General features: G+C 41.8%; 1 protein-coding gene across 4 annotated transcripts in view; it reads left to right on the top strand.

Moving 5' to 3' along the window:
• The window catches only part of NOS3 (nitric oxide synthase 3), an 819,509-nt gene extending 793,239 nt beyond the window's left edge, over positions 1 to 26,270 (top strand). For all 4 annotated transcript variants that reach the window (XM_085628483.1, XM_085628482.1, XM_085628485.1 and 1 more), the window contains one exon: positions 25,582 to 26,270. In XM_085628483.1, the coding sequence (XP_085484609.1) occupies positions 25,582 to 25,692 (111 nt within the window). In that variant the 3' untranslated portion in view covers positions 25,693 to 26,270. The remainder of the gene's footprint in view (positions 1 to 25,581) is intronic.
• Positions 26,271 to 26,566: the final 296 nt, after the last annotated feature.

The following is a 26,566-nucleotide window of genomic DNA, read 5'->3' as shown; positions in this document are numbered from 1 at the left end:
TCAGCCAGTGGTCTACAACCACCACCTTCTAATCTTTCTTTCAATACTCTTTATTTCGGTTTTTGGGGTACATTAAAATAGGTACATCATATAAAAGAATAACAAGAAAAATACAATTCATAAGATTACAATCAATCACTTAAAACATGTACTTAATATCTTCTCATAAATATAGATTTAAAAGTACATTTGCAAATCAAGATATGATACTAAAGTTGTCAGAAATTTAGCACAATTTTTTTAATAAGGTATTTTCTATCTATTATTATGTGTAATAAAGCGATCATTCGGTTGGTCTAGCTGGCTCTTTTTGTAATAGATGGTGCGGCTTCTTAAGATCCATGAAATCATTAGAAATCTTGATACTGCAAATAACAAAGGTGGTGCAGGATTGGTTTGAAGAATGCTGAACGCCACCTCATGATTTGTGGTACCCAGCCTCCTGCATCTAGGAACCAGCCATTTTGACCGTGGCCTAGTATAAGCAGGGCAAGAAAAACATAAATGAGATACTGTTTCTTTGGCATGACCACAACTAGCGCAGCTCTGGTCCTTAAGATCCACATCTCTTTTCTAACCGGATGTAAACCCGCAAAGAGGCAACATACCCAATCTAAATTGCACATAAAGTTGTTTTAGCCAGCATAGGTTCAATGACATCAAAGAATGATTTAATTAAAAAAGAGTCTTTATACTGTAAGAAAAAACGGGTTAAAGTGCTATGTGCATGGGAGTTTAAAAGAAAAGAAAATTTAATCAAATACTTATTTTTCAAGTCCTTCACACTTATGCCGAGACAAGAACCCCCAGAATCCAGCCACATATCAACAAATCCCATTCTCTCAAAGCAGTCCCTTATATGCTTAATCCATGGGAGACAAACAGAGCAAGAATGCTGAGTATTTCCTCTCGCTCTCTGTGGTATGAAGAAATCTCAGGGGTGACCCAGAGTCTTCTCCAAAACATTAGGGAGCGTACTTCTATTAGGTTTGAAATTGATCCAACCCCAGTGTCTAATTCCAGGTGGATGAAGGGGGTACTTACAGGAAGACTCAATAATGACCTCGGAAACCGATTTGCCTCAAGTTCCATGATTTGGGGCTTTTTAAATCCCCAAATCTCTGCATCATAAAAGGCTACACCTAGAGCTTGACTAGAGTACATCTGTAAAGCCAGAGAAACACATTTACAGCGGGACCCCATGTGTAGTTTCAATAAACCTCCTACATAGTGAGCTAATTTTAGTTTACGTTTTGTAACATGGTGGCACCAGTCCAGGTTTTCGTCACGGGTCATCCCCAGATAATCAAATAGGAGTACCCTTTCCAGTGGAATGCCGCCCAAACTAGGATTTGTGTGCTAGGAACTGCAGGGGTTAAACACCATGTATTTGGTTTTATTAATATTTATTTCCAGCCCTCTAAGTGTGCAACACCTGCTAAATTCTCTAAAGGTTTTTGGATCCCTATCGGAGATTTAACTAGGAGCAGAGTGTTGTCAGCAAACATGAGGACCAGGACCCTCATGTTTGCCAACTTGGGGGCATCATTATCACTTCCACTGAGATGCTCAACAAGGTCATTCAAATACAATGTAAAAATGGTTGGGGCTAACACACAGCCCTGTCTTACAACATTGGCTACAAAAAATGGGTCTGTCAGCTTTCCACAGGGCACCTGGGCAATGTTATTTACATGTAACCTCTCTATAATTGTGCACATGTATTTGGGAACACCCATCTTTACAAGCACCTGCCACAACCTTTTTCTTGGGACCATGTCAAAAGCTCCTTTAAGATCTACGAATACTGCATACAGTCTACCCTTTTCGATGATGACAGTCTTCCAGTAGACCAACTGAGTCTAAATAGTTGGTCTATCGTAGAGGTGTTTGACCGTAAGCCAGCTTGTAGGGGACAAAAAACAGCTTGGTCTTCAACCACTGTCGGCGCAAAGTGAATGGGACCCTGCTAAAGGGTTTCTGTGTGGTGTCAATTAGGCTAATAGGCTGACAGTTATGAGGATTGATTGGTGAACTCTTCTTAAAAATAGATTTTGGCCCCTGCCCATGACACCAGAATATTTAATCTGTTTAAGATGGCATTAAAAACAACTGTTAGATACAGGCCCCAAATATTGATCTGTGAGAGAAAAAAATCGCCTGGTATTTTATCTATTCCTGGTGCTTAGTTGGGCACAATCATTTTAATAGCGGATTCAAAATCAAGGCAGGTGATTGGTTGGAATGCGCAGTTTTCTGCTGATCTGACTGTATTGACACCGCATGGTCTACTTATAGTAGCAACTTGCCTACTGTCCCCGGGTGATGATGAATAGAAGCTAGAGAAATGCTCAATCCATGTATCAGCTGTGATATTGTTCTCAAATTCTACATAGCCCACCACATTCCTTGTAGCCACTACGTTCCACAAGAGGGTTTGATTTTTATCTCTAGCGGCTTCAAGAAGTAGGATCTACCTCCTATTATCCCTCTCTCTTTTATCCTTTCTAAGTGACTTCTTGAAATTGTCTCTTTTGATTGTAATCTCCCCCTGATCCTCCATTTTTAAAGACTTAACCAGTGCAGTTTACGCTTTTCTGCATTGGGAATCAAACCAGGATAAGACACTCTTCCTTGGTACTTGTTTACTCGAGACCTTGACAAATTCATTTTTTTAGACATTCAAATAGGGACTAATGTACCTCTCCAACCTTGGCCTGGACAGTTTATTTGAACAAGTCCATGTCTGTATTACAGAGTTCCCCAAGGGACCTTTCCACATGTGAATAAATGGAACTCATTGCCTGCTCAGATTGGGCCACTAAATACCATTGGATTCTCAGTTTGTTGTGGGCTAGAAGGCTCCAGTTATCTAGGTGGCTGATACAACCACTAAAGGAGGCAACCTTTGGAAGTTCCAGGGCTAACTCAAGGGTATTGTGGTCACTATTGTGTCTATTGGCCACAATCATGTCCTTTACAAGAGGCCAAACCCTGACATCGACTAGGAAGTAATCAATTAAACTTGAGCCGTTAGAACTCTTAAAAGTATGCAACTCGGCTCAATCAGACCTCGTCCTCCCAATTGCAAGCTCTTAAGTTCTTATTTAGCACTAGGGCATTGATTTGTATAGCAAGGGCGCCAATTTCTTAATTAGATTGATGGTAAAATCAGGAATAGACCAGATCCTGTTCTCTTCCAAGGAGTTGGTCAGCTTTGGGTTTTCTAGGGGTTCGAACCGACAGTTGAGGTCGCATACAAATAATTTTTTATATTATAATTGCATTTATATTGCGCTTACTACCCCTGACAAGGCATTGAAGCGCTTTTTGGGCGAGTAGCACGCTACTCCGGAACCCATAAAGGATTAGTGGTGAATCAGTATAGTAAAAAACTAAAGTAATTTGGGTGGTGGATATGTTAATCAGTTATTTGGATTGAGAAGTATAGGGTAGAGATAGAAGAGGGAAAAAGGTTTGCATTTATGTAGCGCGTGCTACCCCTGATGGGGTGTTGAAGCGCTCTTTTGGCAAGTGGCACGCAACTCCGGAACCCATAAAGGATTAGTGATGAATTAGTATAGTGAAATATGAAAGCAATTTCAGTGGTGGACATGTTAGTCTGTTTATTGGATTGAAAAGGATAGTGGAGGGATGTTTTGGAGCTCATAGCGGTAGGAGGAGGCTTAGGATGAGTAAAAGGGAGGTGGAGGTGAAAGAGGCAGGGGGAAGGGTTTACAAAGGCTTGTTTTGGGGGATCAGAATAGTAAAAGAGGTATGAGATTATGCAAGGAGGGGTATAGTAGGGAAGAGTCTAGAAAGGGTTATTTTGGGGATCATAGTAGTGGTATGGGATGAATGAGAGAGTTGAGTTAGATGATATGTTGATAGAGGTATAGGGTGAGAAATAGGGTAGTACATTGGAAAGAGTAGTAGAAAGAGGTTTGAGATGAGTCAGAGAGTTCGGGTAGAGGTTATATTGAGAGCGGTATAGGGTGAGAAATAGGGAAATGCATTGGATATGCTGAATTAGAAAAAAAGTAATGAATATATAGCTCCGTAGGTACATGGAAGGTATATAGATGCATAAAGGAAGGTATTATATGTAGATTAAAGATGCATTAAATAAACTCTGGCTTTGAAGTGTTGTTGTACTTTAAATAGTGTTTCTATTTTTTTAATAATTCAATAGTGAAGCAATTATAGATAAATAGTTATGATAAAAGATGTACTTATTTATGCATCACTTATATACATTTAAAAAACCTAGAATAAAGTTACTCTTAGTAATATGTACATTTATTAAGCAGAACTAATGAAAATCTATTTTTTTTAAAACAATTATTCTACATGTTTATCGAAGCAATACACATACATAGATACATATCTATAGTACAAATAAATGCTTATATACAGAGGAATATGCTGTATATTTCTGTTTGCGTATGGTGGTTATATGGGGAAGATCCATTTCTTGAGTAGTTTTCTGAAGATAAGTTGGTTATCCGTGGATCTTATTTTGGGGGGGTAAAGAGTTCCATAGTTTGGCTACTTGATCATAAAAGAAGGAGGTGCCAGCCATGGTTTTTCTCTTGCACGTTGGGATTTTGAGGCGAGGTGCCACTCTAGAGCAGAGGTTCCATTGTTGAATGTGTTTAGTGATTTTATTCCTGATGAAGTGCAGTCCAGTTCCCTTTATCGCTTTGTGGGTGATACAAAGCGGCTTGAACATGGATCTTCTGGCAATCGGTAACCAATGCATGGCTTTCAAGGTGGGGAGATGTGGTCTTGCGGTTTTATATGTAAGAGTAGTCTGACAGCCGAATTCTCAATCTGTTGTAGTCTTTTTATGGTCATTAAAGGTGATCCATGGTAGAGGCTATTGGCATAATCGAGTTTGGACAGAACAAGGGAGATGGTAGCCTGGACCTTGTGGAATTCCCAAATGGGGGAAGATTTGTCGCAATACTATTAATGTTTCCACTGGGTATTGTTATTGTAACACACATGACATAATTCAATAAAACCTCAACTCCCTCTAATATGCAGTTAATATAAGTGCTTACCCAAATCGAGAGCCTTCTGGATGGTCTCCCTCTACCAGTAGTCACTGCCTCAGTACTAAAGGTGGCATAACTGGCTCTATTTAGTTTGGTCATGAGCCAGGTTTCCTGGAAGAGGCAGATATCAAATTAATTTATATATGAACCCCAATCCTGGTTTTCAAGCTCTTTGCCCAGACCAGCAACAGACAAGGAAATCACCTTAATGGGAGAATTAGCCTCTTCTGTTAATTTGATCCTGGTGGATTCCCGGATGTCTGCATCCTCATCATTAGATGCACTGCCTGGGACCTGCACATGGACAACGGAGGTTGTGTTAACAAGGTATTTTTGTTATGGTGGAATACTGTAATTTGGCAGATCTAAATTGCCAACCTCCCCGTCCCCATCATCACAATGGGAAATAACCTGATTTCCAAGAAGTAGTATGGAATGGTACAGCCCCAAATGGCCATCACTTGCGTTGCCTAAACTTTAGGTATGCTTTCCAGTCTCGATCATTAAGGATGGTGCCCTTGAACTCCTTGGGCTCTTACTATGTGTGCCTTCCCTTCTGTCTCGTATCAGAGAACTATTCATAAACATGGGCTTCTCTACAGCGTGAAGTCAATCGACATGGTCCAATGGGCCCAACCTGTTATGCATGGGTACACTGAAAAGTGCGCCAACCATTGGGATCTGCTTAAGGCTGGATACTGCAGAGGGCATACATTACCATACAAAGTTGAGTTTGAACCGCCTCTGAATCCAGTTGGGGGTTTGTAAAAATATCCCAATGGTAGGAGTGTTATTTCAGAGCCCCTCACCAGGAAAGGGTTAGCACCAAATAGTAATTTATAAAGCACAGCAGGGTTCCTAAAATTAATGGTCACACAATCACCTGGTCGATCTTTTTGTCCCCTCTCAATCCACCTAACTCTGCGGGTGAGTATAATGTAATTAGCCATTATGGATAGATAGTCCTTAAACTTCCCCAACCAGTATAATCACTTATTCTTCAGTTGTACGTGAGATTCATTGATGAAAAGATGAATAGTCTCACCTGAACTCAATCACCTGCAGAACTCCAGAGTGTGGATTAACACTTTCCAATCACCTGCCATCGTTTTTAAATTGTAAAAAAATCACAACACTATTAAGATTCTACCATTTACTGACATTTTGGTAAAGAAGTCATAGCCAAAACCCTTTGTTTTGCCTGTGTTGCTTCTCGCATACATAACCAGGCTTTGTTAGATTACCACAGTCTCTTACCTGAATTCTGTGGATGAAACATGGAATGGTTATTTATAAGTGACTTTTGTGTGTCTCTTGGCTCTTACATATTCCTCCCCTTTCACTCCAGCATCAACACAGTCTTACTTCACATTATGACTACATTCAAACCACAATTCCATTCATCCATGGAACAACTAACCTGAATTTTTCATAACCTATCAAGAAAAAACATTCATTAGCAAAGCCCATTGATCTGGCCTTAAAGTTCTAACACTTGTAAATAAAAGCATGACAAAATGCTGATTGCATGTATTATCTGATATTTAAAGGGAGATCTGTTGAAGCCCTTGACATGACATCATAAAAGTACTAAGCAGCTATAGATAAGGCATTCTGGACGCAGAGGCATATAGAAGCCAACAGCCCAAGGAGAAAGTGTTCTTCAAGCCCTGGAAAAGGGCAGACTCTGATACAAGACCAGATACCATCCATTTGAAGTGATAAGCATCATCTCATGTGACAGATATTGCCAAGAGCTGTGGCACATTATGCTACACTACCTGATAAGCTGCCCTTAGGTCGAGTGTAGAAAACAGATGCACAACCTTAAGTGTGGCAAACATCTTATTAGTTTTGGCAAAGCATGGCAAACAAATAAGGTGATAGAATTAAGGGTCCCTAGGTTCACATAGAAATGAACGTCTCACGGTGACTAGATTGTTGGTGTGCATCAAGTATGTGCTGGTTATAAACCAACCTCATGCCTCTCCCCTGTTAACTTACAATTGACTTTATAAAATAGACAGGGGGTAGTGGTGGCTCAGTCAGTCGCACATCAGAAGAACCAAGAAGTGTAAAGGTTGGCAGCGTGTTGGCAAATTCCAAGTATGAAAAAGAATTAGTTTAGGTGCTAATCAGGGTAACAGAAACACCCCACTACCTTGGGTGTTGATGCATGGTTCTCTGAAAAGATTGCCGTGCTAAACTTTAGATGGACAGATGTACCCCGGCACTCAACAATATTACTACAATATTACTTTTTTTTTATTGAAACACAAGATCTATGTATTCTATTTATTGCTCAAATTACAGGATATGACAATATTTGGATTTGTACTGGGGTTCTCTCAAATTTAGTAATCAGTGGGACATTTAGTCAATACAACCTGTACATATATTCATACAAGAAAAAGTTTTTTTCAAAAACATTTCATGTTTATACAGTTATTTTTTCAAGGTCCAGTTATTGTTGCTGAAAGAACGGAATAGCACAGCGAAATAGAGACATGACAGGCAACACATGTTTTGTAACATTTGTTACTTCTTCAAGGTTTAGATACGTAAGGGGGGGCAATCCTTAAATGTTCATAGAGAATCGATCAATGTTGTGTCGTCTTTATAACGAAAAAGAGTAGCCAAGAAATATATGTGCTGTTTGAAATCTGTTGATGTCTTTCAAATGTCGTGGAAGAGCCACAGAGAGAAACTATTTCAGCAGTTCATGTGGTCTAGACTTCTCGAGCATTAAAGTGCTAGGCAGATAGAGCGTAGGATATGGCCATGAACTTGTCAGTATTCATGAGTCATTTCTCCAAATAGGTAGTCCTCCATTCCTCATCCATGCAAGGTTGTTGTCAAAATACGTTGTATGCCAGTGAGTTGCGTGAATAAAAAAGTAGAGGTATACGCAATGTGCAACTGAAGGGCAGTGATACGTCCTTTTATAAGTCTATTGTTTGTCAACTCTGGGCCGAAGTATGCCCCCGTAACTATTCACATGAGTCCGCTGTCTCATGGCACACTGGTCCAAATTTACTTACAATTGACCACCTACACTTCGCCCTCAACTGAACACCATGCCATGGGCTTTTTGAAAGAATTAACCATGAAATGCCACACTCCCTAAAGTTGTTGCTTCCATAACTTGGAAACAGGCAAGGTCACAGCCTCCCATTTCTCTGTTATATAGATAGCCATAGGCCACCAGGATGAAACTACTACCCAACTTTAGCACATACACTTCACACCTACTTTGTTCAGCAGATGTAGGGTAGCCCTGTGTAACACGGTGTACACAATCGCCCTCTGCAAGACAAAAACAAGTGGAACAGAGTTGTACAGAGCCCGCTACTCAGCACTCAGTCTTAATCATGTGTTGTGTACAATGTTGGTCTTACTGAACTCAGCAGGATGGAATATCCTCTTGTCCTACATCCACTTGAAGGGATGAATGGGAATAATGACCACCAGCTGCACCTGGACTCGTACTTCCCTGAACTCTTGTAAGCACTGGGTACTTCCCTTTCATAACCTTCCTAAGAGTGCTCATACATACCGACAGTTAATTCTACACTAGCAAACTGGTCCAGCTTTTAGCTTTGTGCCTCAAACTTGACTGGCTAGTCCAACTATATTTTAGTGCCTGTGTAACTCATGCCTGCTAATTGACTCTTACCGTTTCACATATCATCTTGCTAACCATATGCAGCACCAACTCAGTCAACTGTAGACAACCATGATATTTTTGTGATAACCGTACGCAGCCCAAAGGTAACAATGATGTGCCTTACCTAAACAGCCCAACTGTGTAGTGTGTGCCAATCATATTCAGGTCAAGAATTCTCCAGTCATACGCACCCAAGATCAGCCAATCATGGGCAGCCCACCATTATTGTACATAGTTCTGTTTGCTCTAGTCTCAGCAGTTCTATCACATATTATCACTATCTTCCTTTTCAAATAATGTATTCCTTTGACAAGGCTTATGGAGTGCTTGAAGCAAACAGATTTCGATTTCCACCTTTCTGACCTTCCATGGTCCTTCCTGTAGCAGCCAGATCAAACACTGCACACAACTTTAAATGTTTTAATGTATTGTACTATTGATATGTTGACCCGCAGCATCAGCGGGTTGCCTTTATGAAACTGCCAAATTAGTAGTTAGTCAAAGGGGGCCAATTCTGACGTATCTGTAACCCTGTACCACTGTTACCCCTATATTTGATTTGTGAGATCCTGACATAATTCTCTTCCGCCGCCTATTAATCTTTGATGCTCACTACCTGCTGTCATCCTTGTACATTCTATCTCCTCCTAATTTGCTGGCTCTCAGTACTCCAAAGCACCTACGTGCAGCTGGGATCTTCTCTGTCACGCTCTTTCGAGACTTGGTGAGGAAGTCCTTCCCTCTGCCAGGGGGTGCCACGTGGTTTACACCACCAACTAGCAGTTTCATAACCAGGAAACCCACTGGTATCTCACCTTTCTTCTTAGTCACGAGGGTCAAATGTACCAGAACAACTTTTGTGATGGGTCTTGATTTCCCCACCTGAAACAACAATTCGATGAAGGACAGCACGTGATTGCCACTGTCTGACTAAGGGAGAAACCACAATATGTCTCAGTACCCACTTCATACCTACCAAGTGTTTGAATGGTAAGGTAACTTAGAGATCAAAACTCCAGAGGTTTTTGGGCAACAAGTATCTACAATGAGCCTGCTTCAGACACCATGTTTTTGAGGAGGACCCCTTGAAGTGGGAAGCAGTGTCAGTGATTTCCTTCCACACAAACGTATGCCACAAGGCACTCACACACCCCAGAATGAGCAAGCTTTTAGCCATGTGCTTGTTGAGAACATCACCAATGCATCACATTTCGGACCAGAAAATGTGGTCTGATTCACCCACAGTTGTCCCTAGAGCAATACTGCATCTAGGAGACAGAAAAGAGCCAGAAACCCGTTGTATTTGCCCCCCCCCACCCTTCCCACAAAGCTGAAGTTAACAACTGCAATTGTACACACATCAAAATGCTTTTCTTCACAAGGACACTGCATTACAATTGATCAGAAACTTGCCTCATACCTAAAGATCCTGGAATACTTTCATGGCAAAGCTCCGCTGATCCAAGAAGGTCCCTAGCAGCTTTTAAGTCACGTTTTTGGCCAGATTGTAACATATCACAGCTGACCTTATCTACACATAACCATGACTCCTGCATCGATGTATCAATCCCTCTTCCAGTAGGCTCATGTCGCCTCCTTTAATGTTTCCATAGCCTTGATGCAATGCTCAATTCATTCTACATCTTCAAAAATGTAGTCATTCAGTTGGTGTGCAACTCTCTTCTATTTAAAGCTCTTTCTTAATCAACCACTCAAAGAACATACTGAAGCACTCAAAAACCAGACATAACACTGAAAAACTAATATGTGGGCATTCATTGTCGTTGAAGGGTCATTCTGGTGTGAAACCCAAGAGATGGTTTCTGATATGGGGCACTGGCAACAGCTTAAAGGCTCACATGGTGTTTGGCTGGTCAACATGGCCCATTTTTATGAAGCATTACAATTTTTACTGCTTGATCCATAGAGGTATTTAAGATTGCACAGTTAGTTTAACCTATCCAGTGGTTATTGGCCTAACCACTGTCTTTATAAAACAAATGATGTATCATCCTGAATTAATCCGGCTCCCTTTTTAAAACCAAACCCTTAGGCGACAAATCAAAACTACAGGACAGTCTTCACGCAAAGGTACAAACAATGTTTCTCACAATTTTCTCCTTGTCGCTTTTCTTTTGCTCATTTCATGCGTTCTAGAGAACCACAGGAAGTCCTTGTAAGAGGTGCAAAGACCCTTCTCACACCACACATAATACATCATCAGCCCTTATCCTAAACACCCTACAGTAATTCTTTCAGCTCTTTCGCTCCGACTGAGGTGAATAGACATCATTCCTCCTTTATTTTCCCCTGTAACATCTTGCTGGTCCCCTTCATTTCTTGGCCTCCCTACGCTTCCATGAACTTCAGGGCCTAGGCTGTTTTTCGAGCTGAGGCCATCCTGCAAAACTGCTCAGGCCCGCCATTAATTCTAACTGCTTTTTGCATCTAGCCCAGGAATGAGCACCTCCACTTCTGCTACTTCTGCTACCTTCATCCTGCTCCAAGTATGTTCTTTCTTTCTGTGAGCATTCCTTGAGTTATACCTATGCTCACTCCAGGATACTGACAGGCTAAACCACAGTGAGCGCCGAGTCCATTCCTAGCAACCCATCAATAATGGCAAATTGTGGCCTAGTTTACAATTGAATTCTTCATCTTAAGCCTCCAGAGCTTTTCACCCTCGGCACACCGACCATTGCAGGAGTTGTTGCCATCAGAAAGGTTCCAGATACTTCACCACTCCATCAATACAGTGAAGTGTATTTCTCCTCTCCCTCCACAGGCAGTAACGACAACTTTGAAAAGCTGCTTCGGCATGAGCCCTTTCTCTATTTTTGTGAAACATGTTCAGACCTTCCCTCTTATTGTATTTCAACCTAACAGAACAATTTCCCAAGTATCTCAGTTCTGTTTTGCCTCCACTATACTCTCCATTACCATAGTTACATGTGTCCTTGGTGAACCCTTCCATCTGCAGCAGCATCTGCTCTATTACCCATTCTTCCTTTAAATTGTCTCACTTTGCCCCATCTGCTTGCCCTTCTCATTTTGCATGCTGGTATTCCCCGTACTCACTTATGTCCCTCCAATGCTCTCTCATCTACATTCCTCAGTCCAGATACCCCTGCCAGACTTCCTTCTCTTCTCTCAGCCTTATTTTGTATGCCTAATTACTGTTGGACCTGGGATCCTTTTGGGTCACCCTAGAGATTTTTGCCTTTCTATGTTGAACCCGTTTTGTTCTGCATACTCCTGCTAATCAGCTGAAAAATGTCTAGGCCCTCCCTATTATACATGGTAGAAATGGGATACCCCTGATTGAGCCATTGAATTAACCTATAAGTTCTTAGTATATGGTACTACCTGCACCAAGGGCCTATACATTACATGCTACTATTGGGTTGCAGCAATCATTGTGCCGCCCACTGAAGTAGGGCCTTAAAGCATGTTTCTGGCCTGCTACTGTAAAGTTTTAAACTGCCATTTTGACCTGACAAAATAAGTCTTTTGTATGGCCTAAACCTTACTTTTTAGCACTTAGAAGTCACCCATAAAGGTAAACCTAGAGGTAAACAGGGCAGGGTGTATGGTAGTTAAAAAGGAGGACATGTGCACTTAAGTTTTACTTGTGCCGACAGTGTTAAAATTATTAAAGACGTTTTTCACTGCAGCAAGGCTAACTCTCCAATAGACTAACACTAGGTTACCCTATTACAGTTAATCATTGGCAACTTCAGTTTGGAAGCAGATAAATACCTCTTCTACTTATCTGAACTGTAATTTAAAATAACCTTTAAAGATAAAGTCTGATTTTACATTACTATTCAGAAAATGCCACTTTTAGAAAGTTGGCATTTTTCTACCTAAACCAAATGTGCCTTTCTGTTAGTGTCCATGGTCACATGACTGAAAGTGGCTCCGGTGTGATGTCTATTCTTTCCAGACAAGGCACAACAGGGCCTTGGATGTGGGGGAAGGGTATGTTATATTATGTAAATTGTATAGCACACTATCACCCGCAATGGTATCCAAGCACTGAGCAGGTGTGTGCCTAGCCCATTCTACTAATCTATCAGTCTCTGGACGGTAGACTGAAGTTCTTATCTGCTGTACTCATAACACATGACTTGTTGGAGTCATCATTTCTAATGTAAATGAAATTCTTTGGTCTGTGACTATTTCAGGTAAACTTGGACCAAAAAGATATCATTGATTGTGCTACTGTAGCTGTTGTCATACTAGGTAAAGGAATAATTTTGGGAATACCTGGTGGCACAGTCCACTAACGCAAGAACTTACTGGATCCCTTTGGAGGAAGGAAATAACGGACCCCATACGTTCCTTCCCACTCTTTTAAATTGAGCGTCAATTATAGTTAAAGAAAATACATTATCTCGTATTATCTTAGGATTGTAGAACTGGCATCTATGATATGCTGAATAGTACTTGCGGTGAATGTCCAGAAAAAAACTCTGACAGTAAAACTTGTCCACTTAGTAGCTTTTATCGGCTCCTATATGGCACCCTCCTGTTTGATTGCGGGTGAGATATAATACCTGTTCTCTAAAAGGTTTTGGTACTACTCAACATTTGTACTCCTGATATTCTATATATCAGTCCAGGGCCAATCAGAAAATATGGCCCTACTTTATAATTGCCAGATTCGACTCTACTACTTGTTGCCGGCCAACTTTTAATGTCGGATCTTCCCACTGGTAATCTTTAAAGCTCTAATGGTGTTCGTATAGAATTTCTGTTGCTAAGGAGGAAGGATTAATAATATCTTCCTGATTCCCCAAAGTAAATGGCATTGCCTTTCTGTTTCACTATTCTTTGTTCCTTTCTTGTCTTCCTAGCTTTGTTGTTTCTCTGAATTTCTTACGTGGCTAAGAGGGCTTCCTTTTTCCACTCAACTTAAGCTTCAGTTTTGATATTTTCCCTAAACAAAGTGCAAAAAACCTGGCACCCAGAATCAAATCCTCAGGTAGTGTTGGGATGACCCAAACACTCATAGTACCTTCCTCACTCTCTTTAAAAATCAATATTATTGCTACTTTCCCAATGTACACGTGACCCAAACTTTCCTACCCCTTTTATATTAGCATTCATTTGTCAAACAAAATTTTACAAAATGTGCTCCCTAATTTGGGCTTGCTGGTGTAAGCATTCAGAGGTTCTCTCATGCAATACATTTTCTCCCTAGTATATCCAGTCTCCATTGCTACTACTGCCACAGCTTTATGAGAATAACTCAGTCATGAGTTACCTTTAGTGCCAACGTACTTCTCCCATATTTTAGACTAACTGCAAGTTGTAGGCTGCTTTGCTTTGCACACGTTACACTAAGCATGTTTATTTGTGTGCCACAATATTATTTTAGAAAACGACGCACATGTTTTTGTTATTGGTTCTTCTCTCTGGGACTCTGAACATCTCTTACCAGGTCAAACAACACTGTGCTCGATTAGCAACGTAGCTTGGCATTTAAACACAACATACATTCACATCTGCTGTTTTAAAAAAGACACATCATAACATATACATGGAGACGTGCCATTTGAAAACAGAGAGAGGCATTCTTGCAGAGAAGAGGTCCTGAATGCGCCAGCCTTGCGCAACCTCAGATTATCTAACAATAATAGTAGGTATGGGGTTCGGTTCTAATCCCAGAGATCTATGATATATCACTGTGCCCACGTAGTGAGGATAGGCTGAGTCAGGTATATCTTTAAACATGGAATGGCTTCTCATTGTATACAGTTTACTTTTGCTAGCATGCATAGGTGTTATAGTTACAGCGCAGTTCTTTTATGAAATGGAGCACAATAGTTTCAATACATTTTGTAAACTGTTCTCATGTCTTTGTTTTGTTTAATATGGACATGCTTCAGTGAGAAAATGAAATGGCGATGATCTGTTTCCATGGTTCCCTGAGGGGACCAGAGTGTTGTGTTCTTCAGTGCCATCTTACCTGTCACTATGGGATTGGTAGGAGGACAGATAAGGCACTATGCGTTAGTCAAGATTTGGACCCGTAGGTACTGATGTGGTATGGTGACTTAGTCCCTACATACTGACATTCTGTGATCCCAGGCATAGTTCTGTTTCCACAGAATCCCTGCAACAGCTGCTGGCTATGTGACCCCACTCTCCGCAGGAAAAATATTGATGTCCGATGTTATGTGAAGGATTTGGACAAAATGGAGATTTCACAAGCTTTAGTGAATGAAAGTCTAGAAGACATGGAGGCGAATATTATGCTTTCTTTTCTTGCTTTAATTAAACAGCAAAGCAAACACAAGGAGATGATGGACGGAGCGCTGAAACTTTTCAGATACTCAACCCCTGTCACAGATCCATCATCGTTCTTTAGCTCACTTCGCCACGCCAGTTCAGACACAGCTATATGCAAATCAGTCTTGACCCTGTTCCTCATGGAAACAGTCCAGCCCGAACTGCCAAGCCATGTCTTCCCTGGACCGGAAACAAGCATCCTCGGACCAGTTTCGGGCTAACAGCGCTCATCAGCCAGGCTAGCTTGAATCCGGCTGCATCTTGTTACCAGTTTTGGGCTAACAGCCCTCATCAGCCAGGCTAGCTTGAATCCAGTGGCAAAGTGAGCAAAGGACCCACGTCTGTCACGTCTGCCAACTTAGGGCGGACAAAGCAAACACAAGGAGATGATGGACGGAGCGCTGAAACTTTTCAGACACTCACCCCCAGTCACAGATCTGGGTTGAATCCATCATCGTTCTTTCGCTCACTTCGCCACCCCAGTTCAGATACAGCTATATGCAAATCAGTCTTGACCCTGTGCCTCATGAGAACAGTCCAGCCCGAACTGCCAAGCCATGTGTTCCCTGGACCGGAAACAAGCATCCTCGGACCGGTTTCGGGCTAACAGCCCTCATCAGCCAGGCTAGCTTGAATCCAGTGAAAAAGTGAGCAAGGGACCCACGTCTGGGCATACCCTGCCAACTTAGGGCGGACAAAGCAAACACAAGATGATGGATGGGGCACTGAAACTTTTTAGACACTCACCCCCCAGTCACAGATCAGTGTTGAATCCATCATCGTTCTTTAGCTCACTTCGCCACCCCAGTTCAGACACAGCTATATAAAAATCAGTGTTGACCCTGTGCCTCATGGGAACAGTCCAGCCCCAGAATGATGGATTTAACCCAGATCCTTGTGACTGAGGGTGAATGTTTGCATTGTCCAGCATTCCATCCATTAACTGGTTTTTTTTGCATATGTCGCCCTAAGTGGGAAGGGTATGCCCAGACATGGGTCCCTTGCTCACTACACCACTGGATTCAAGCTAGTCTGGCTGATGAAATGTCATGCCCTGAAACCTGTTCCAGGATGCTTTTTTGGTCCAGGGAGGACCTGACTTGGCAGTTCGGGCTGGACTGTGCCCACAAGGAACAGGGTCAAGGCTGATTTGCATATGGCTGGGTCCAAACTGGGGTGGTGTGGTGAGCAAAAGAATGATGGATTTAACCCAGATCCTTGTGACTGGGGGTGAATATTTGCATTGTCCAGCATTCTGTCCATCAATTGTTTCTTTTGCATATGTTGCCCTAAGTAGGAAGGGAGTGACCAGACGTGGGTCTCTTGCTCACTACATAATTGGATTCAAGCTAGCCTGGCTGATGAAGGCTGATTCCCTGAAACCAGTCCCAGGATGCTTGTTTCCGGTCCAAGGAGGAGATGGCTTGGCAGTTCAAGCTAGACTGTTGCCACTAGGAACAGGGTCAAGGCTTATTTGCATATGGCTGGGTCCAAATTGGGGTGGTGTGGTGAGCAAACCAATGATGGATTTAACCCAGATCCTTGTGACTGAGGGTGAATATTTGCATTGTTCAGTATTCCGTCCATCAATTTTTTTTTTTTTGCATTTATCGCCCTAAGAGGGAAGGGTATGCCCAGACGTGGGTCCCTTGTTCACTGCACCACTGGTATTCAAGCTAGCCTAGCTGATGAAGGGTGATGCTCTGAAACCGGTCCCAGGATGCTTGTTTCCAGTCCAGGGAGGACCTGACTTGGCAATTTGGGCTGGACTGTTCCCACTAGGAACAGGGTCAAGGCTTATTTGCATATGGCTGGGTCCAAATTGGGGTGGTGTGGTGAGCAAACAAATGATGGATTTAAGCCAAATCCTTGTGACTGGGGGTGAATATCTGCATTGTCCAGTATTCCGTCCATCAATTGTTTCTTTTGCATTAATTAAACAGCAGCCAACATAAAAACAAACTATCTTTCCAAGCGATCATCTGGAAAACAACTACAGTATGATGTCATAAAGAGAACCAATAAACAGTAACCTGCATCAATAATAGTCTTGACTGCAAGCAACAAGCACTCTTTTCTTGCTAGAGCAGTTAAGGATCATGTATCATAGGAAATATAGCAATTATATTTATGACAGCCATTAGAAGAGAGGAAATGTTTTTGGCCATGTCTGAAGGAAGATGGAACAAGTGCTGATCAAGGATCATCAATCACTTCTATGAAGTAGATAGAAAAGAAGAAGAGTTTGTCACTAGCCCAAACAAATTGGTAGATTGATGAAGATTCTTAAGAGAAAGGAGTTGTTGTTACAGTCGGCGCTACGAAGAAACAAGCATTTGCAATGCAATAGGTCTCGCATTTGCGAGATTTTGAGCTATTAGTATTGCAAATGACAACGCCTTTTATTTGTGTTTTGAAAACCTGCTAGCAACGACTATAAGTGCAAAGTGCACATAAATAAAAAGTATTGTCATTTACAATGCCAGTAGGTCAAAGTTTAGAAAATGCGAGACCTATTGCATTGCAAATGCTTGTTCTTGCTTGCCTTCAGTATTATCGCCTACATAGATTTCTACATGCACATGGATAGCACACCAGCAATTGGTCGTAAATACATACTTTGTAGCAGCAAAGCTGATTGTTCAGATTTTGAAGGTCCCCGGTTACATCAACTGCTGATGGTCCAAGCAGCTGGTTGCTATTGGTTCTGGCTTTCAATACTCAATTACCTTCTCTTTTTATTCCAAGATAATATAGCATGATCAGAAACACGCAGCAGTGTTCTTAATGATTAAAACCCATCAATGAATATTCATGCTCTGATCGTTGTCAGGATGTCCCGCACTTACCGGTAGCTGTGGAAGGCAGCAGCCAGCTCCAATGCCTATGTGTCGGGCACAGAGCAGTAGCAGCAACTGGCAGGACCCTGCATTACAGTTCGTTGTACCGGTCACAGTCATGCGCACAGCCCCCATGCCCCGGCTCCAGCAGCATAATCTTTTTTTAAAGTACCAAGACCTTGCATTTACCGATCCTTAGAGTGAATCATTTTTATTTACCGATCCTTAGAGTGAATCATTTTTTGGTATCGGACTCTGTTGTAGAAAATCAGATTTAGCTCAACAGGAATCGCTCATGCACGGTGGAAAGACGTTGGTGTTAAGAGCGAACTCACATCTCTCATTCTCAGAGGCGAGAGACTGGTCTCTGCAGCATACCCGCACTTCCAATCTAATCTTCTGCGCAGGCGCTAACTCAGAGACGCCTCTTACGTACAGTATATTTCAAAGGAGAGTTTCTTAGTCTTGTCTCTGCTGCATCGTTAACATGCAATCTGTACTGAAATCAGTGTTCTGATCAAAGCAAGCTCGAAGCTGAAAAAAGCAACGGAAAGCGTGTAACAGGCAGTAAGGTGATCTGGAGCCGACGGGGGGAGGGAGGGAAAGTGCGTTACTGACCTGCAGTACCTGTGGTCAGCGGCTGACCTGCTGCACTGCCGGAGGACTTGGCGAGAGCAAAATAGACGCTTGTGCATGCACATGCACATCTCCTGTCCATGAAGGCCCAGCGAGCAGGACACAGGGAGGGATAGGAGCGTGCACAGCGCCGCCGTATGCGTTCACAGCTGATGTCTTTCAAGCTCGTGCACCTATCCTGTCCCGCAGCGCAAAAAGGTCGGCGACAATAGATCTCGCTAGCGAGCAGCTTCGCTACGTCGCTAGGCGAGACCTAAAAAGGGATGGTTGGAATAAAAGTGGTGAGTTAATAATCTCCTCCATGTCATTAATAAAATCAAGACTTAACTTCACTAAAGCCGGGGAAATCTCAGTTTTATTACAAGCCAGAGGCTAGTATTGTGCTTCATCAAAACATAAAAACAGTAGTGTTTGTTAAATGAGTAATAGGGTTGCTATAGAAGGTGTAAAGGTAAAAACATTGGGCCAAATTGGCACTCTAAAAATGTTCTCCAGACCTGCACCAGCCCAAAATGCTTCAGATGTCATGGCCCCTCTGGTAGAGCGTGTACAAAACCTGGAATGTCTATGCCCACCGAACTCATAATCCATTTGACCCAGCAATCTAGGGTAGTTGAAGAGACCAATTTGTGAGTTTTCCAAAAAGAAACTAATAATTGGACAAAAGAGGACGGTCTTAGTTTGCTGTTCTAGCAAGAACACTTTTAAACTATTTCCAACACATAGTTTAGGCTGTGTAAGAAATTATGTATAATGCACACATGTCAAATTAGTTTTTGTGCTCCTTTGGACCTGAAAACAAACATTCGTCGGGGAATAATGAACTGAAGAAACATCTAAAACCTTGACTTCAGATAGGTGTTTTAGAGAACCAGACACAGAGGCATAGTTGATGTAGTTGGCAAATATTTGAAAGGTCAATGTTATAATGTTATCATTCCTAGAATTTAACATTTCCAATATTAACGTCTCACATCTGGTTATAATTAGGTAAAGGAGGTTTAGAAAATCATGCTCCCTTCAAAGTCGACAAATCAATGGCTGTTCTCCAACAGGTTTTCCATCCCCTCTGATCTTTTCTGCAAAAATAGATGACCTGTAAGTATTCACTGTTCTATATGCTTTACCCTAGGAAGCAAGTGAGGCTAGGACATATACACACAAGGTTCCATCTGTTGAAAAGGGATCTAAATCCCTGTCTAGATACCAAAAAGAGGTTATCAAGACCAATTGAGCCTGTTGATGAAATACTTGAGCTAAAACTCTTGCAATCGCGCTAAAAGGGGAAAGTCGTAATTGAGATATTAAGACTCGCTCTGAAGAAAGGCATCCATTGCTACAACCCGAGGATCTGGTCTCCAGTTGTAATTGAAAGAGAGCTGAGCATTCAAACAAGAAAATAGATCTATTGACATGAGTCTCAATAAAGAATACATTTTTCTGAATATGAAGGAAGACGCCTATATCTGGAATTGTGCAGATATGTGTAGCAACAATAGGTGTTTACATTGAGATTTTATAGGAAATATTCTGCTTAATTGAATGTTTCTTCCGAAGGCAGAACTCCCAAAACATTTGTTGAGTTCTGCTACGGGTTTGAATTTTGTTCCTCCCAGGTGATTGATGTGTTTCACAGCTGAGATGCTGTGCATCCTTAGTTGGACTGAACATGTTATTTGTTTTTTTACAAATGTTTGGATTGCAAAGTAGCCTGAAAGCCTCTCTAAATAGTTGATATGCAGATGTGACTCCTTTTCTGACCATGTACCCCCAGTCAAGTACTGGCCACATCTTGTGCCCTAACCTGTTAGACATTCATCAGATTCAAAGACTAGATTGGGGGTAGTAGCAAAAATTACTCTGCCGTTCCTAAATGGTACAAACACCACTTTAGCTCTATGTGAGGTTCCTGATCTAGTTGTATTGTGTCTGAATAAGAGAGGCTTCTGCGAATATGGTGACGTTTTAGCTTTTCTAAACTCAATAGTCAAAGAGACCTGGAAAAATGACCTGAATTGATTTAAGTCAGAAGGCCAACAAAATGTGCTAAGGACCTTAGGGTGATTGTCTGGTGGCCCCAAGAAGTTTCACTTCAGTCCAGTGTGGTGAACCTGTTGCGGGGGCAGAATGGACAGACTCCATCACAAGCATGCCGTCGCCATCAGAAGTTCAACATGGTGGGAGCGGAGTGAGCACAAGGGGAAGGAGTCTAGAGCAAACTAAAATAACAAATAAAGAAACCAAGACAAAATAATCAACTATAATAACAATGTCATGCGGAGGGATGGAAGATCCACCATCCGAACATATACGGTTACTGCCACTTGACACCATAAGCAACCAACAGCTAATACTTTACGGACTATGGCACAGACCGGTGCCAAAACTCTGACTAATCACTGTAATTCTCTTCAGTTCAAATGCCTCATGCCTGCTGAGCTAGAGTCCAGCTTATCAGCTCCGTGTTACAGCACATGCAAACAACAACACGCTATTAATAATGTTTTTGTGTCCGCCCCTCAAACGAAAGAGGTCAGAAGTCTTACAACCAACCAAAAGCGCAAGATTAAAATGGGTTAGGAAATGATACTCCCCGACCATGTATTACATCATACACGGGGATATGAATGCCGGCCCGTAAACAAGCGGTTCAAGAGGTGAAGGTGGAAGCCATGCCAAACAATCAAGGTCCTCCTGCTACCTCCCAGACAATGTCCAGTAATGTTTAAGCCAAGCTAGATATCGGCAGATGGTACTGATTTCCCCCAAAGGCCCACAACAGTAATATGAACATCCAAGATCTGCACCCCCACAGCCGATAAGCACTTATCAAACTTCCAGGAGTCAGCTGCAGATGGAATGACAAAGGAACTACAGATCGATGCTTTCTCTGCAGTATTCTCAATGCGCAGCATCACTGGTTCCAGAACAGGGACTTATATGCAGGCGTCATTCGAGATGGCTGCCCAGATTACAGCCTCTCACGGGATCTCCCCAAGCATCTCAGACATGGGACGGCGGTTCATCTTCAAGCGATGTCGTCCCTGCACCCTGAGCATCGGCATTGAGTAAGGCTCGGCAGGTGTGCGTGCCAAATAAGTTTTACAGGAACACACATTAGGACAGGGAAGCACAGTAACACACATTAGGACAGGGAGGCACACAATTGGCAGAGTGTAAGCATTTCCTCCCCTGCCACTTGCTATACGTCTAGATGGGGGGGGGGGACCACCCAACCCACATGAGCTCTCAGCCAGGTTAGGGGGATAGGAGTGCCACCATAGGGTGCGCCAAGAGTAGCGTTCCCTGTCACCAGGTGCTGGGGCCCCAAGGGTGTGAAAGTGCAAACTAGAGCAGGGGGCTGCCTGCTATGGGGCCACACCCGGAGTATCTATGACAGTGATGAGAAAGGAATCTAAAGTGTGTAGTATATCTTTCATTATAAGGGGACTTTTTGCTGAGGCAACTGCAGAACTGATTCCTCCATATCGATGAGAGAACCTCAGGAATTCAACTTGGGTTGAAGCAGTGAAGGATGACTTTTCTGCAGTTATTTGGGAGGCTAGACTCTGGAGCAACTGTGTACACATGTTTAGCTGACTCAGCAATTGATCCTTGTCCTTGGCCATTAGAAGTAAGTCATCCAGATAGACAATCAAGCACATCCCTTTAGCTCCTAGGTAAGCTATGACATGTCATTATCTTTGGAAAGCACCAAGGCGTGGACAAGAGACCAAAGGGAATAGTTTTGAACTGAAAGATGCAATGTTCCCATTGGAAATGTAGGTATTTCTTGAAGTTCACACAAACCAGAACAGTGAAATAAACATAATAAAGGTCTAGACAAACCATCTATTTCACCCTCGAGGAGTGAATCACTTAGGTGTACAATTGTTTCCATTTTGAAATAATTGTAAACAACAACATTGTTGAAAGATTTTAGGTTTATGACTGGCAGAAATTTCTTGTTTTTCTTTTGTACCAATAAAATTGTGTTTAGGAAACCCAAGGGATCATAGTCGACAAACTTTATTGTCTCTTTCACTAGTAGTGTGTGACTCTCCTGAGATATCAAGTGAGCTTGCTCTAGGGAGTAAAACAGATGGTGATGAGCAAAAGGTTAGAAAGGAATCTAAAAAAGGTCTATACAATAACCTTGAACCATATGTAGAATCCAAGGAGCTGAAGTAATAATTTGCCATGCGGATTGAGAGTAACCAAAGGTGCCTTTGTAATAATAATTTCTCCTTCAGAGGAAGTGGCTGAAAAACTGACTCCTTCTTTTACTGGCCCTGCCAAAACCTCTAGAGCCAAAGATTTTCTTTCAAGAGAATTGTGCTTTGTCAATGGATGCAAAGGTTGCCTTATATTTACTCATCTTTTTGATGAAAGAGTGTCCAAACTACCAGCCGTTAGCTTGCTGACCCTCTTCTTTAGTAGATAGGCTGCCAAGCTCCGAATCAATTTTCAATAGTAGACTTCTGCGCCTCTTTGAGAAATGGCAGCATTCGCATCGCCCAGCATGCAAATTGCCCTCTGTACCAATCTGGCAAAGTTTCCTGATCAACTCGAGAGCATTCAGCTCTAGCTTCTTCAGCTAGGTCAAGATCCTAATTAACGTTCCTGAGAAATCCAAGACCCTACCCTGGGAACTCAACTAGAATTCAACCACCTCTTTTTTCGGATCCTTGCCATATTTGTTAAAAAATAAAAGCATATTGCAATCAGTGGGTGGGTAGCTGTGATGATGCCAGTCAGTGAGGGATGAGGACATTCAAAGCATAATCCCCTTATTTAAAGGTGGACAAAGATGTAGGGAAACATCGCTCGCTACGTTGTCAGAAGGATACATTTATTATAGGGTGATGAATTAAGGTGGGATTAAACATGGGATCCCCCCAAAAAATATAGGGCTGTTTTGCTAACGGTTTGAGAACATTCACCCAATACAACTTGAATTATTTTTTCACCTTGTAGACCCTTGCCAGAAATAAAGAGCTGGGTCTTTGTCATAATCTTCAACCGTATTATTATTAACCTGGTCCGGCTCTCTATCACTCAGATTTGAGACCTTAAAAGGGAGAAAGAGATCATTCATCGAATCAGAAACCTATCATGGGGGATGACAAGAAACTTGGGTGTTGGTATTTTTTTTTAAAATGCCTTTATTTTAAGAAAGGGCCTGTTTTTATCCACCAATGAACAAGAATCATTTTGAGAGCATTAATGTGCTCTGCATTGAGGCTTCCTGGTTTTTAGAGGTACTTGACAGAGAGCCTGAAACTGCCTGATTGATGGAATCTTTAATAAAAAGAATTAGGGTTTTCTCCAAATACTTGCACTTTTGCCTCTTCGTTAAACTTCGAATCATCTTCTGACATGATAACTAGAATATTGAGGCTGTTAGACAATTTAAGATTAATTTGAGTGAATGAAGGCTCCACAAGTAAATCACTCTGAATTTGTAAGAACAACAGGAATAAGATTAACCATATATAACAATATTAATATTAATAACAAAATGATTTGAAATTATCAAGAAATGAATGTATAGCCCAATTCCAGCACCGACAGGAAAAGGAGGTCGGTCATCAAAAGATTTTTGAGAAGTTGTCTCAACTGGTAACACGTAAATACTAAGTCAGGTGATCCATTGTGCTTCACTTAATGACCGATTCTTTTTAAGGTTTTTAAACATACCAGAGGTGCTCACTGAATAAATTAGATTTTGAGTATACCTCTAGGTATATTCAATATTCACTTTTTCTTCCCCTAAAAAACAGGACGCAGTGCATTGTCCTGATCTGAGATTTATAAGATCTCCTAGGGATAGACTAGCTTTCCCTAGTTGAGTCCACCGGGGCGGCTTTGCTCCTACCCCGGTGTGAGAGGTCATCAAATGATGAAGCATGGCTCGATAAATTGAGGGTGAGACGACTTCTCAAAAATCTTTTGATGACCCACATCTAAGAGTTGTCAGTAAAGCAAATAGAATATAGCTGACATATTAATACCCTCAAGAGTAATTCTTGTGTTGCATCCTTTTGGAGGATATACTTGAGGTAGAACCTCCATCACTCTCTTCTTACGGATTTATAGGAAAAGGAGGTCAACAGTAGAAACTCCTGAAACCGGAGAAACGATTCTGCCTGGTACAGGGTATGTTTGTGAGTGTTGGCCTGGAATGGGGAAACTCCCAAAGGGCGGCCCGAGGAGATCAAAAAGGCTTACTCATCTCAACTGCGATCAACAAGAAAAGAAGGCTTGTAGCTTGCATCCAAGACTATTATTGATGCAGGTTACTGTTGATTGGTTGTTCTCTTAATGACATCATACTATAGTGATTTTCCAGAAGATATCTGGATAAGGGGGTTTGTTTTTATTTTGGCTGCTGGTTAATTAGAGCAAGAAAGGAAATCATAATATGAGCTTACAATAAAGTCAGACTTCCTGAACTGGGTTATGAGTGTTAGGGCTACTTTTGGGATTGGTCCGAGTAAAAGCCCTGCTTCCTGAACTAATAGGAAAGTTTATGGCATGAGGTTTAAAATCTGAGGACCCATTATGCACAAGCCCACTCAATGGCTTTCTTCAAGTTTATGTTGCATAATCATACTTTGGGTGTTGTTATTTACTTCTTACCGGAGAGATGGGAGCAAACCACCAATCATCCAAATGTTTGTGTTTATAATACAGAACCTTGAGCGTTTCACCAGGACTCCACTTCAGATTCTGAAATTGTAGTCTATAGGCTTTTAAGTGCCATCCTAGACTTTCTAGCAGAGGGTAAGGATTAATTCCATCTGTTGTTGCGGACTGATACGTTTCTTATAAATCCCAGGTCAGTAAAGGAGCTATGTACTTTTGAATAATTTTCAATCCGTAGTCAAATATTATTTTCCTAACTTTCTCAAGTAGGGAGTAGTTTACTACTTTATCAAAATTGTTATTAGTGGTCCCAATAGAAGATGCTCTTGGTATGTTGTATCACTGGCTTGCTGCTGTGTCTAATGAGGGCCAGATATATAGATTCTTTGATAGTGCTTTCCTCATACTTTTTCTTATCTTTTCCCCCTGCTAGGATCAGAACAGATATCATGAAGACATATTTGGCATCACTCTAAGGACCGGCGAGGTGACCGCCAAGGTACGATGCCAGTCCTTCTCGCTACAGGAGAAGAGAGGAGCATGAGAGAGGTCTGCTGCTTCACGACCAAAATGGGCGCCTGCATCTGGGTGAAGAAGGAAGACAGAGTTTCAGCAGGACAACATGCTCTTCCTGACAACACTAGAAGTATATCCCATTGTGACAAAACAAGTACTGAGCCTAAATACGCATTCTCCTCCAAATGACTCCTATGCCTGGACGAGGCCTACACAAGCATGAGTGTTTTTCATCATCTGACTAAGCATGTTTATGCCTTTATGCAAACACCTGCTTTCTCTCCACCATAAAGAACCTTAACTCTACACAGGCACAGTCAAGGTGCAGTTCTCTTACCGCCCACTGAATTGTCCGAACCCACTGCACAGACAGGGACTCAGGTTAAGTTAAGCATTATTATTCTCTGTGGATCGAAGATCCAATCTCTTCATCTAGCACTCATATAACAACCACCATAAATTATTCCTAAACGGCAGTCCATGATATTTCTTTTACAGATGTTAGTATTTTTTCCAATGAAGTAATGTTAAGTTTGAAAATCAGAAGGAGGGTAGGGTGAAATGCTGTAAATTTCAATTTCTAAATAAATCAAATGTAAACAATTACATAGTATTAAAACTGTTGTGTCCTTGTTGGAGTGTGTGCTGGTCTTGTTTTGAGGCTGAAACGCACAGTAGACTACCACCAGTAGAAATACCCGCAAGGCACAATCAAGGCACCCTGCTCACACCCATCACCGACTCAGAAGCGGACACCACAATGCCAAGAAATTGATTGACAGCATTGTATAGAAAAAGGCCTCATTGTCACACATTCTTACTCTACAAAAATGATGATTGAAATAGGAAAAGAGTTTGACACAAAAGTGACCAGGGGGGGTTGCGGGGAGTCATGAATCGGA

The sequence above is a fragment of the Triturus cristatus genome, chromosome 10 (assembly GCF_964204655.1).
Source record: "Triturus cristatus chromosome 10, aTriCri1.1, whole genome shotgun sequence".
In the NCBI taxonomy this organism is placed as follows: Eukaryota; Metazoa; Chordata; class Amphibia; order Caudata; family Salamandridae; genus Triturus; species Triturus cristatus.
This window is presented reverse-complemented; position numbering and strand designations above follow the sequence as displayed.